This window comes from Channa argus, chromosome 2 (assembly GCF_033026475.1).
Source record: "Channa argus isolate prfri chromosome 2, Channa argus male v1.0, whole genome shotgun sequence".
Taxonomy (NCBI): domain Eukaryota; kingdom Metazoa; phylum Chordata; class Actinopteri; order Anabantiformes; family Channidae; genus Channa; species Channa argus.
The window spans coordinates 9,912,985-9,925,959 of NC_090198.1; the positions used below are offsets into that span (position 1 = coordinate 9,912,985).

Below are 12,975 nucleotides of genomic sequence, written 5' to 3' on the forward strand. Positions count from 1 at the left end.
ACATGTCTGCACATTAAAAAAATAAAAATAAAGCCCTTATACTCCCGTAAAAAGAAGGAGTAAGAAACCCAACCATGTGAGTAATTGTGAAATTATTTTGTGGGCTCTGTTTCTCAACCTGGAGACTGCGCAGAAGCGTAGTCTCCAAAAAGTGCATGTGCAAGCAGAAGGGAGAAAGTTGATAGAGCCGAAGTGCAGGATGTCCCGTTAGGGAGGAAAAAAAAATTCTCCAGAGGAGCAGAAGCAACACAAGCTGACGGACTGAAACGACTGCAGCCCGGAAAGAGCAACACTCACTGCAGCTGAGATAGTGTTAACCTGGGAAAATGGGATTTCCGACGATATTTAGTTGTCGTCGGGTTGTTGTCAAAGTGTTTTTGATTCAGTTCGTTGCACTTCAAGCAACAAACGCTGCCCCTTCGCCCATTATCAGGTTTCCTGGAGACGACTCCCCCAAAACAGACAAAGAAGTTGCTCTGGTAAGTTTATGGTTGTTTTTGTCAGCTGTGAATGAGCTGTTTTACTTAAGAAGTATAAAAACCGAACCGCAGGAGGAATTTTTGTTGTTGTTGTTGTTTATTCATATATTTATGAAACTTACCGAACCGTTTTGTGTATTTTCTCCTGTAGCACTATCTCAATAAATTCTATGGATGCCCACAAGACAGATGTAACCTCATGGTCCTCAAGGACACATTGAAGAAAATGCAGAAGTTCTTCTCTCTGCAAGAAACTGGGGAGGTGGATTCCAAAACTGTGGAGATCATGAAAAAGCCCCGCTGCGGCGTCCCAGATGTGGCCAATTACAATTTCTTTCACAGGAAACCCATGTGGCAGAAGACCGACGTCACCTACAGGTCAGACCCTTACATTAGCTGCACATTTCAGAAGAGCCATTGGCTCATCCTGCATTTCAAGGGTTAATTTATTATGATTCTGAGTCAGTGATGCTCACATAAAGACATCATGGATGTTTTAAGGCAGCACGACCCCAAATTATGTATGTACTTCAGGACATTTTAAGCTGTACAATGACACTGAAAGGTACAATAACCTCACCCAACTACTGAGAAGAGCACAGTCTTCCAGTTTGATTGTAATTCCCAAAGCAGTGCTTGTAGAGGGCATAAAAGTATAAGCACAAAAGGCAGAGACTGTTTGCTTCGAGAGATGGATGACAGCTTGGCCCAACCACCCTATCCTCAACTTCCAGTCCACCCCACCCCCATCCACACAGTCCCTAAGTGCTTGCATCTTGTGTCTTGCTAAGACCAGCATTCTTACACAGTATGTGTCAGGTCTTTTGTTTTCATTGCGTTTGAGGTTTACAACAATGTGGAATTGGTTTATTTATATCAGCGGTTTTGTGTGCCCTGATCATCCCAGCCAGTCTTTGCTTGTAAGAAAGACTGCAAGCCAAAGACAATAACAACCGAGAGATGTTAGACTGTTTTTAGTAAAAGCATGTTTTGAAGGGAGGCATTTCACAGAGATGGTGGAAGGCAAATATGTTTCAGAAAGAATTTGTACCAGATGACTCATCGACTGTTAGTGACTGGCTTCAACTGGATTCTTTTTCATGATCTTAAGTGGAGAAAAGGTGCTAGTAAAAAGTCTACAAGCCTTTCACGATGTGACACCAAAACACTAAAATGAAATTGCTCTTTTTTTTTTACTCTGCAGAATTCTTGGATACAGTCTTGATCTGGATGAGGAAGTCATTAATGATGCTTTCTTCAGAGCCTTCAAAGTATGGAGTGATGTTACCCCACTGTCATTCACCCGCATCATGGACGGAGAGGCTGATATCATGATAAATTTTGGCCGTAATGGTAAGGCCCTATAGAAGGATAATACTGCGGATGCTGTATTTGATATTTGCAGGATACTGTGCTTAAAGGACTGCTGCAGTCAGACTGCATGCCTGTCTGCTATAATTTTATTAAACAATAAAATAAATTCTACTGCAAAAAAAAAGTCCCCATGTGCCCTAAAAACATTTACTGGAGCTGCCACATCCCTATTCTTGTCTTAGGAAATGAGAAACTTTTACGGTTTTCTTCACAATCTCAGATAAATGTTAATTGGGGCACAGCAAACATACGTCAAGGATTTTCTCCACAATAACTACTTAAAAAGTTTAATATCCGAGTTGGGATTAGGTGCAGCTGCCTTCCACTTCCCAGAGGACAAATAGATCCAGAGGTTGCATAGAGTTGAACAGGAGGTCACTGCCTTGTTGACTAATAGTGGAGAAGCACTAACACACGTTATTACAGTGATTGTGCAGCCTCCCAACCTGTATTTTAGGACTACCTCATAAATGTTTGGGAACTGTGGCCCTAACACTGGTCATTCCAGTCATTTTGACTAAGAAAATAACCACTTGATATTTACTCAGTGTTTAGAAAATCGTTTATTCAAGGATTTCTCGAATTATAGTGGGACACAAACAAAAACCTGCCACCTCAGAAGACTTGAAATTGTTGTTTTAGAAACAAAAATATGAAGGAATAGTGTCTGTAGTATTTTCTAGACACTTGCTTACCGGTGAGCTAATGGCTGCACCATTTGCTGCCAGATCAATAAAGAAAAATTACTTCTGATATTGGGAAAGTTTTTATTAAATGATTTCATTAACAGAGCACGGAGATGGTTACCCTTTCGACGGCAAAGATGGCCTCTTGGCTCACGCCTTCGCTCCAGGGCCAGGAATTGGGGGAGACTCCCACTTTGATGATGATGAGCAGTGGACACTGGGAGAAGGCCAAGGTACATTGCACGATTGTTTTTCACTACAACTCTGTCTTTTGCAAAGAACATGCAAAAAAAAAAAAAACAGATGTTGTTGGGAGAAAATAGTAAAGTTTACTTGCAGCAGGACTTTAAAACCTGCTGATCAACATGTTGCCTTTATTTGGATTTTAAAAAGTGCATTAAAGATTTCCATAGTAAAAGCATTGGTGTGGACATTTGTCTTTTTAACAGTGGTGAAGGTGAAGTTTGGAAATGCAGATGGAGAGTTCTGTAAATTCCCCTTTTTGTTCATGGGCACTGAGTATAACAGCTGTACAGCCCAGGGCCGTGATGATGGCTTCCTGTGGTGCTCCACCACTTACAACTTTGATGAAGATGGCAAATATGGATTCTGCCCTCATGAATGTAAGTTTGTCTTATGATTCTCCGTTCTTTATTTGTGTTAGGCCCTACTTGCTTGTTGCTGAACCACAAAACCATTTAGTAGTTTGGTAACTGAAAGTAGTGGTATCAATAGGGAAAAAGTAATTCACCCTACAGAGTGTTGCTATATTCAAAGCCATTGTGCTGATTTTAGACTAAAAGTGTGATTTTGGACTGAAAGAAACTAGGTTGGACTGTATGCCAGGAAAGTATTGTTTTTTTTTTTGTTTGTTTGTTTTGTTTGGAGTGGATTTATGGATGTTTTCTTTTCCAAATTACTGCCCCACTTTAGAACACTGGGCTTTGTCAAACATTTTGTTTATCTGTGTTATGCTGCTGTCCATGGTACTAACACAATCGTATGCTCGTTACAAGAAACTGCCAATGTACACATGTACTAAGTTGTTTTATATGACAAGAGAATGAGTGCGGTCCTTTTGTTCTGGAGCCATCTCTTCTGTCAAGTATTATTGTAAATCAGTTCCATTCCACATGTTTCCTAAATATAGTTTATCTTCCAATTGAATTTTCTTTTGGTCCAAAATCATCATTCATCCGTCACTGGGTTTTTTTTCCTTGCAATGATCATGTAACAAATGGAGCGTATTCTTTGCAAGCAATTTAAAATAATGATGGATATTATTATTACGTTCTTTATAATAGCTATAATGTGTATTTGTCTTTGTTGATTCTTTTCTACAGTACTGTTCACTGTGGCTGGAAACGCAGAAGGGGCGCCATGTAAATTCCCCTTCACCTTTCAGGGTGAAAAGTATGACAGCTGCACAACTCAGGGCAGAGATGATGGTTACCGCTGGTGTGCCACTACTGAGGACTATGACCGTGACAAAACCTACGGGTTCTGCCCTGAAACTGGTTGGTGGTGTCATACATTGCTTCCCTTTGTAATGAGATACTAGCTGGTCTACTAGAATTTACCAAGTAAAAGCTTAATTTCCTTTTCTGTCAGACAAATGCAAACGTAGTGTATGAGTGGTGGGTGTGTTGGCTTCAGCATATTGCTTTGCTCACCAAGTGCATTTAGCTGTTTATTGTTATCTGTGCATTGCGCCCTCCCATGAACTGGTCCATAGGAATGCTCCAGTTGAGGTTTTTGGTCTTGCCTGTGGTGTGCTGAATGGTTGTAAAAGTATTTTAATGTGCAGTGGCAGGGTTTATTTTCCATTCTGTCAGTAGGACTGGTTTTAGGGTTGAGGTAATGTAGTAGGGAGTCAGAGAGATAGTGTGATAAACAGCAAGAGGTACAGCCACTGAGGGTTTCATCTGGTTCTAATTGATTAGGCATGTGGCTGTGTGGTAAAGCCCTATGAGATACCTTGTGCTGAATAACAAATTATTTATTTCAAAAACAGAACAAACGCAGTCTTGGCAGATTAAAAATGATCTCTCTTTGAAAGAAAGTCAATCTTGGGGGGGGGGGGCGGTTTTTGGTTTTGTGCCTAGTGGATGAGTTACAATACTGTGTGCATTGTGCCAGTTGCCTTCATCATGCTGTTTTCAACATTATTGTGCCAGTTTCAACATTATAACACATTATAACAAAACCAAACTGTTCTGGGAAGTGTTTGGCATATGAATATGTGCAATGAAAGGAAGAACATCAACAGTTTTTGTTGTCCAACAGCCATGTCAACAGTGGGAGGAAACGGAGATGGGAGTCCCTGCGTCTTCCCATTCACCTTCCTGGGAAACACCTATGATTCCTGCACCTCGTCTGGGCGCAGCGACGGGAAGATGTGGTGCGCTACCACCAAGAGCTACGATGATGATCGCAAATGGGGTTTCTGTCCTGATCAAGGTGTGACAGCACGGCTCAGCGACTTTTCTCGCTGCATACAAGGACAGAAGCACAGACAGGAAATGCATTAAAGAAAACAATCTGTTGCATTCACTTGAAGCACAGTAACATTAAATCAGGAAGTGTAAAGATTCATCCATTATATAAGTTGACTTTTTGCACCTTCAAATGGACTGTTTTTTATGACAAGACGCTCCATCATCTTTGTGTTACATGATTCCAGGCTACAGTTTGTTCCTGGTGGCAGCCCATGAGTTTGGTCACGCCCTTGGCTTGGAGCACTCTCAGGACCCTGGAGCACTGATGGCCCCGATTTACACCTTCACTAAAGACTTCAGACTTTCGCAGGATGACATCAAAGGCATCCAGGAACTCTATGGTGAGATGTCACACGTTCTGCACAGAGAGAACCAAACTTTTCTTTTCCTTTTATGGAAGCCAGGGTTGTAATCATTTCCTCAAAGTTTAAATATTCTGCTAAATCTCTTAAATGCAGGTGTGCCCACAGACAAACCTTTGCCACCAACCCAAGGCCCAGTCACCCCAATGGACATCTGTAATGAGCCAGTTGTCTTTGATGCTGTAGCTCAAATTAGGGGAGAAACTTTCTTCTTCAAAGACAGGTAATCAACAATTAAAATCAAGTCCTAATTGCACCTGATTTAGACTTCACTAAGTGTAATTAGATAAATTAAGGCCAAATAAGGAAGGGGCTCTCAAAGGTAATCTATGCAAAATCAGAGTGTTAGTGTTCCTGACCTTGTTGTTTGAACTTGCTTGCTGAAATATTTTCATTCCCTCTCTGACTGATAAAGGTGATGTGAAGTCCATATTTGACTCTCCTGAAACCTACAGTGTAAGCACTGCCAAAGTCTGGCTGAATTTCCTGTCTGTGATCTATTGGAAGACAACAAACAAAAACCAACAGCCTACTTCTGGCTGCACGGCTTGAAGGGAAATACAGCAGCGTACACAAGCAGGATTTTAACATAATTTTCCCACAAACAATGTGCAGTTAAAGACAATAGTTCTTGTTAATCACTGTGTCTGATATTGGGGTCTTGAAGATTGTAATTTAGATGCCTCTATGTGACCATGTGACAATTAGTAAGAGGCAAAAACAAACTATTCCTCTGCTCATGCAGTGACAACCGAAACAGTCATCTGGAATAAACACAGTTTACACTCCCTTCCTCTGCTGGCGCCAGGCAACCCAGAGTTTTTTAAGATAACTGTGCGTCTGCTTGTTGACCCTGTGTATGAGAGGAGTTGTGGTTTGGTAAACAGTCTTTGTGAGTCAGTGGATTTTCCCGTAGGAAGGTGAATATTTTCATCAAAACAGCTGAAATTTGTTACAGTTAACTTTTCCTGACAGGCACTTGGAACAACAAAGTGATCCAAGAAAAGAGAGGCCTACGAACGCAAGCAGCTTCCTTGATAGTTATGATATGTTAATAACTCTTGCTACAGTATGCTGTGTAATAGCAACTCTTTGCCATTTTGGAGTTATGTCCAAAGTAAACAGGCCAGTAGACCTTGGCGTACCAAAGGATGTAGTCTTCCTCCCCTAAAAACCCTGAGTTAGAAAGCAGAAGAAACAAGCGTTCTCACAATTCTACTTTAATGCAGAATTGCTTTTCACTTTGCTCTGTGGCTCTTCCTTGCATTCACAGTGATCGACAGAGCAGCACATGAACTGTGCTCTGTGGACCATGAAACTTTGGCCCAATTGTTGGAAATCAAGCTGGGTTGAAACTTTATTCCCTTCAAAGCTCACGGTGCTTTGGCAGTCCAAAGATTCAGAGTGAATTAGAATAATAAAACAGATGCTGACAAGACCCCTGTGGGGTATCAGTAGAAATAATACTCATTATATTTCCTGTGTTCTATTTGAGCAATTGGACTCTGTCACTCAGGTTATTTGCAGCTTGGCCTTTTTAACAGAATTTTAAACCATAGCTAGTTGGAAAACCCAATGAGACATTAATCTACTAAAACATATCAAAAATCACAGTTAAAGCTGCTTACAGACATACTACAACCCCTGCCAGAACCCAAAAACAAATGGAGGAGCATTTGACAACTAATTATGTTAATTGGTAACAGGTGAGTAACATAAGTGAGTATACAAGGAGCATTTCAGAGAGGCAGAGCCTCTCAAATGTAAAGATGTTCAGAGGTTCAACAATCTGTGACAAACGCCATCTAAAAATTGTGGAACAATTTCAGAAAGATTTTTCTGTATGTTAAATTGTGAAGACTTTGAAGATCCAAACATCTACAGTATATAATATCATCAAAAGATTCAGAGAATCAGGAAGAATCTCTGTGTGCAAGAGACAAGGTCGAAGGTCAAAACTGGATGCATGTGATCTTCGGCCCCTCAGGAGGCACTGCATTAAAAACAGACATGATTCTCTACTGGACATCACTGCATGGGCTCAGGAACACTTCCAGAAATCACTGTCTGTGAAGACAGTTCGCTGTGCAATACACAAATATAAGTTAAGCTGTATCATGCAAAGAAGAAGTCACATGTGAAAACTATCCAGAAACGCCGCCTTGTTCTCTGGGCCAAAGCTCCTTTAAAATGGTCTGAGTTAAAATGGAAAACTGTTCTGTAGTCAGATGAATCAAATTTTTTAATTCTTTTTGGAAACCATGAATAAAGAGGAACAGGACCATCCAGCTTGTTATCAGTGGCCAGTTCAAAAGCCTGCATCTCTGATGGTGTGGGCAGCTTACACATCTGGAAAGGCTCCATCAATGCTGGTTTTAGGTTTTAGAGCAACATATGCTCCCATACAGACAACGTCTCTTTCAGGGAAGGTCTTGCACATTTCAGTAAGACAATACTACATACTGCATCCATCACAACAGCACAGCTTCAGAGGAGAAGAGTCCTGTAGCTGAACTGGCCTGACTGTAGTCCAGACCTTTCACCTGTAGAAAACATTTGGCACATTGTAAAATAAACAGTTGTTAAAAGAAGAGGGGACGGTACACAATGGTAAACTTCACCATCTTCCAACTTTTTTGTGATGTGTTGCTGCCGTCAAATTCAAAATGAGCTAATATTTTCCATGATATGTTACAATTTCTCAGTTTAGACATCCATGATATGTGGTTTATGTTCTATTGTGAATACAATATGGGACATTTGCAAATCATTTTTTTTTTTTACATATTACACATCTTTCCAACTTTTTTGGAATTGGGGTTGTACATTACTTAAGTGAGACTCACTAGACATATTGTAGATTTTTAACATTTTGCCCCCTGTTCAGCAGCTCACCGTGTTTGTCAGCGTTCTTGTTTAGCTAATGTATGCTATTTTTAAGCAGCTCAATTTTAGTTACCAAGTGAAAATTTCACCATGATCAAGACTGTGAGGTAAAGGAGAGATTGTACTTTTATCTTTCCCAAGTCTGAGATCAGCTAAGTTTCAGTATGTAACTGTAGTTCTGACTTTCACAGAGACTTAATGAGTTGCCTGAAGGCCATGCCAGGTTTGAAAGCTGCAGACCTTGAGTACAAGCTAAGTTTCACAGCTTCAAAGAAACAGAGCTGTGCACTTTGGGCTACGGTCCTAATGTTCACTTTATGCAGCCAATGTATGTGTGGGATTCCCCTGTTTTCTCCTGGCTCAGCATATTTATGATGTAGGACAAATCTTGACACGACGCAATGAGTAACACTCTCAGCACTCTCTGACCTCAGCATATGAGTGAGTCTGTCTGCCTGGAGGCATAAGAAGTAGGCAATTATACAGTCTGTCTCTTAGAAACAGTTAAGCCAACCTAATTATTAGGTTCATTGTGTATTTATGGCTGTAACCCTGCAGGACAAAATGCAAAAAATAACAATTCTTTTTTTTTTAGATGCAGTTGTGATTAACAGTCACAGTTGGTGCTAACTGCATTGACAAACATTGCATTTTTTGTGGCGGTTTCACAATAAGACTGTGTTTGAGCCAAATATTTAATAGAAATTAGTGACAATCGGCAATGTTGTATTTGCATTAGCAGTACCTTAATGCATCTCTACTGGTGTTTAGACTTTAACAGACTTTAAAGATGGGCAGTTTGACTTCAGCACAGGAATGGCAGACTCCACCACTACCATTATAAAAACTTTGACCCAAGCTGGTTTCCACTGGACAGTGAAGTTTGAGCTGTTTTCCTAATTTAACACCTTGACAATTCCACTATACACTATTCAGAACTGATATGACATCAATGTATGTTAGTAAGGTTTTATTCTCTTTCTTCTTTAACATTATCCCAACTCATTATTTTTTAGAAATAGGTCAGTGGAAAAGAGTTTTGGAAGCTGTCGTTGTTGTGCAGCTGTGTATTGGAAATCTGGGCAAGATGGGTCTTGTTCTGCTGGCGTCTGCAGCCTTAGTCCTAACGAGAACCAGATGCTCATGAATCAGGCCATTGTGGCTGGCTCGGCCAGTGAAGCACTTGCACTCAAACCTCTCTCTTTCTTCCTGTCCCTCTCTCTCTCACAAACACACACTCTCACCCCCTACCCCCACCCACTCCCTCCACATCAACCCCCTCTGCCCCTCTTTCACTCTCATTTTATCTTAATCTCATGTGCCTTACGATCACTCACCCACTCGTTCTCTCTCTCTGCCAGGTTCTTGTTCAGGTCAGTGAACTTCAGAAGCAAACCCAACGGTCCTTTGCTAGTGGCCACCTACTGGCCTGACCTGCCTTCCAAGATAGATGCTGCTTATGAGGACCCAGTGGAGGAAAAAACGGTCTTTTTCTCAGGTATGCTGAAGAAAAAAAAACAGCTCAGAGGAAACATTACATGAACTGTACACAGAGTTCACATCGTCCCTGTGCTTCTGTGCTAATCAGAGTCAGTTCCATGAGTAAAAAAAAAAGGTCTTCACAGTTTTACCATTTGAATTCTTTTCCCCTAACAGTCAGGGAGAAGCAGGAATGCATCTTCTATGCAGTATGCACATTTGGACACCGTGATATTCCCCCATAGTTATTAGTGGTTTATGAGGCATTCCTTGCATTTTCCAAATATGACGATCTTCCTGAATACTGATGAGATTTACATAATGTGTTTGTAAATTTTGAAGACATTATTAGGAGACTTAGTTTGGCTTTGAGAGAAAACCAGCTAACCTAGTTGCAATGAGCTGATCTAGTGTATTTGGGTAATCGATTTGAATGAGACTGAGATTTGATAGTGTCGTGTTAAAATCATTATCCTCCTTCAGAGTTATTATAGCTATGGTTCTGCTTCACCACTTACTTTTCCATCCCAGGAAACGAGTTATGGGTATACAGAGCCGATCAGTTGGAGAGAGGTTATCCAAAGAGGCTCACCAGCCTTGATCTCCCCTCTGACCTCCAGCATATTGATGCTGCCTTCAACTTTGGGAAGAACAGGAAGACCTATCTATTTGCTGGGGAAAAATTCTGGAGGTGAGTCTTAAGCAACCCTCTGTGAGCCTTAAACCCTTGTGTGACACACGCTAGTTTGTGCTGCTGATGTCGTCACCTCTCATTGCACCACGGAGATACGACTGGATCTAGTTAGTGACCTAAACTGCACTGTAAACCACAGCTGCTCTGTTATCCGTTGCACAACAGGAGAATTTACTGTGTTGATGAACTGTCTCCTTGGAAAAGTGTGTAATGTGTCTGTTTTGTGTATGTGAGAGAACTCTGAAGCACTTCTACTGGTATGTGTGCACAGATACGATGAAGATAAGAAGAATATGGATCCTGGCTTCCCTAAACTTATTGCTGAATCCTGGAACGGCATCCCAGATGGCATAGACTCTGCATTCAGTCTTAATGGCATTGGTAAAACCTCATGTTTTTTTCATTATTTGTGTAACAATCAGCTTGTTGATTTGAAGAGTCAAGATGTGACCAAATATTAGTTGCAGAAGCTACAAAATTATACGTACAGTGCATGCATTTTCCAAAGTATACGGTGACACACATTCAGGCTAAATCTCTACTTTATTTTACAATCAGCCATATTGCCAGTATTAATAATTACAGGAGATCTCTAAATTCATGGATACAATGGGACTGTGGATAGCTACACCAAACTTTAGACCAACCACTAGCTGCCGAGGCACATCCCTAAAAATGCTAATGTCACGGCGATGCCAGAAGAAAAGTCAGATAGTAAAACGGATGAGTAAGAGTAGTCCTGAAGGGGGTCATCTGTAGTCTGATGTAGATGGAAGACAGTCAGTGGGAATGCAGTTGCCTGATGTCTCGAAACTCACTGTCAATGAGTAACAGGATGGCTTGTGTTAAGCACTGCTTGTTAGTGAGTAGGGCATCACAAGTAGAGTCCTAGAACTACATGGTGGTAAATACTGGTGAACTCTGTCTGAGACTATCGCTGGGGAGATCTTTCTCTGGCAAGCAACCAGGGGTTTTTCCATTAGTGTTTTCTGAACATGTACACAGCACTGTAAACATCACATAGCCCCTTCCCACAGTTAACAAACACATTCCTATAAAGCAGGTCTGTGCCCCTCCACAGAGGTGCCTCTGTATCCCTCCTCATAGAGAGGCAGGCTTGACTGGCTCCAGCAGAACCTTATTAGATGTCCCAAAGCCTGTTAGCTTGATTGAGACTGATTACTCTCTAAGTCAGTATGATTTCACATAACCTTGCTTATTTTACTGTTATAACAAATTGGTTTTTCTGTGTCTTTGCCAGATTACAGCTATTTCTTCAAAGGCAACCACTATTTCAAACTGGAAGACAGCAGCTTGAAGATTGTCAAGTTGGGTGAAGTCACAAAGGACTGGCTCGGTTGTTGAGCATTTCCAAAATGTCCCACAGCTGGCTGGTTCTGTAATGACGTCTGGCCTCACGAGGACATTGCCACAGTATCGTACACAGCTTGAGGTCACCGCAGTGCACACCGTTGTAAGTTTTTATCATGGCAACTCTGCACGCTTGTGTGGCACGCGTGTCCCTTCTAGCCTGTATAACCAGCCTCCAGCTTTGTAGAAAGGCACCTCAGTACCGTCTACACAAGCAACACATAGGAAACTGGATATTTGCTATATTACTGTGTGATATTGACATTTTCTTTGTTTTGCTAATGCAGATTTATTACAATATGTACTCCCTGTTTTATAGTTTTTTACTATGTTTGTTTGTTTTTTAACTCAGACATCAGGTATGTCCACACTGCATGGAACACAGTGCTCGACTGTGCTGTGAGATATTACCATTTTATACTAATTTGATTCTGAAAGACTGTTTTACACCATAAGGAATTCATCTTGACTTAGAATTACATGTTTGTCCAGTGTACTAAGTGCAGTTTTTAAATGTATCAGTTTTGATTAATTTCCTCATTGTTGTGCAATACATTTGAAAGAATGAATTTTCACAATGTGTCTGACCGAAAATGGTGCTTTAGAGATTGCTTTTTTGCATATAGTCCTACATATGTATACAGTATCTATACACATTTTATATTCAGTGTAACTATGTTTAATGATAATACTTAGTGTCCTCTGGATTTAAAAAAGTAGTACTTGCTGGCGCACATTATTCCTTTGGTTAGCACTTTTTTTTATAGGACTATACTAGGAAACTGCACAGTATGGAGGCCAAAAGTGTTGTGGCAAGTCCATGCTGCATTTTCTAATGGTACAGAGAGATTAAAGGCACAGGTTGCCTCTACCACAGTAGTATTGTTTAATTATCTTGTTATATTCTCTTTTCTTTCCTGGGTTTTAACAATACAGTCATCGTGTTTTGGGTTGTTTGTAAAGCTTGTGCACTTTGTTACTGTTGTCAATAAAGATGGTCTATATATAGATAGATATATATAAATAATGTGTATCGCAAAGAAACAGAAGATAAGCTATATTAACTTTGTCAAAAGTTGGCGCAATTATAGGCTTTCACAATCAGGCTTAGCATTTTACTAAAAACTGGGTTGGCACAGGTTTTTG

The 12,975-nt window shown here is 40.6% G+C and overlaps 1 protein-coding gene across 1 annotated transcript; it reads left to right on the forward strand.

Moving 5' to 3' along the window:
* Window positions 1–145: 145 nt before the first annotated feature.
* mmp2 (matrix metallopeptidase 2) lies at window positions 146–12,837 on the forward strand. The gene is made up of 13 exons (XM_067495211.1): window positions 146–479; window positions 631–857; window positions 1,684–1,832; window positions 2,644–2,772; window positions 2,989–3,162; window positions 3,883–4,056; window positions 4,826–4,999; window positions 5,223–5,378; window positions 5,496–5,622; window positions 9,647–9,783; window positions 10,296–10,455; window positions 10,730–10,839; window positions 11,720–12,837. Exons 1-13 carry the CDS (start codon window positions 327–329, stop codon window positions 11,821–11,823), a joined length of 1,974 nt encoding a protein of 657 aa, XP_067351312.1. The 5' UTR covers window positions 146–326; the 3' UTR covers window positions 11,824–12,837.
* Window positions 12,838–12,975: the final 138 nt, after the last annotated feature.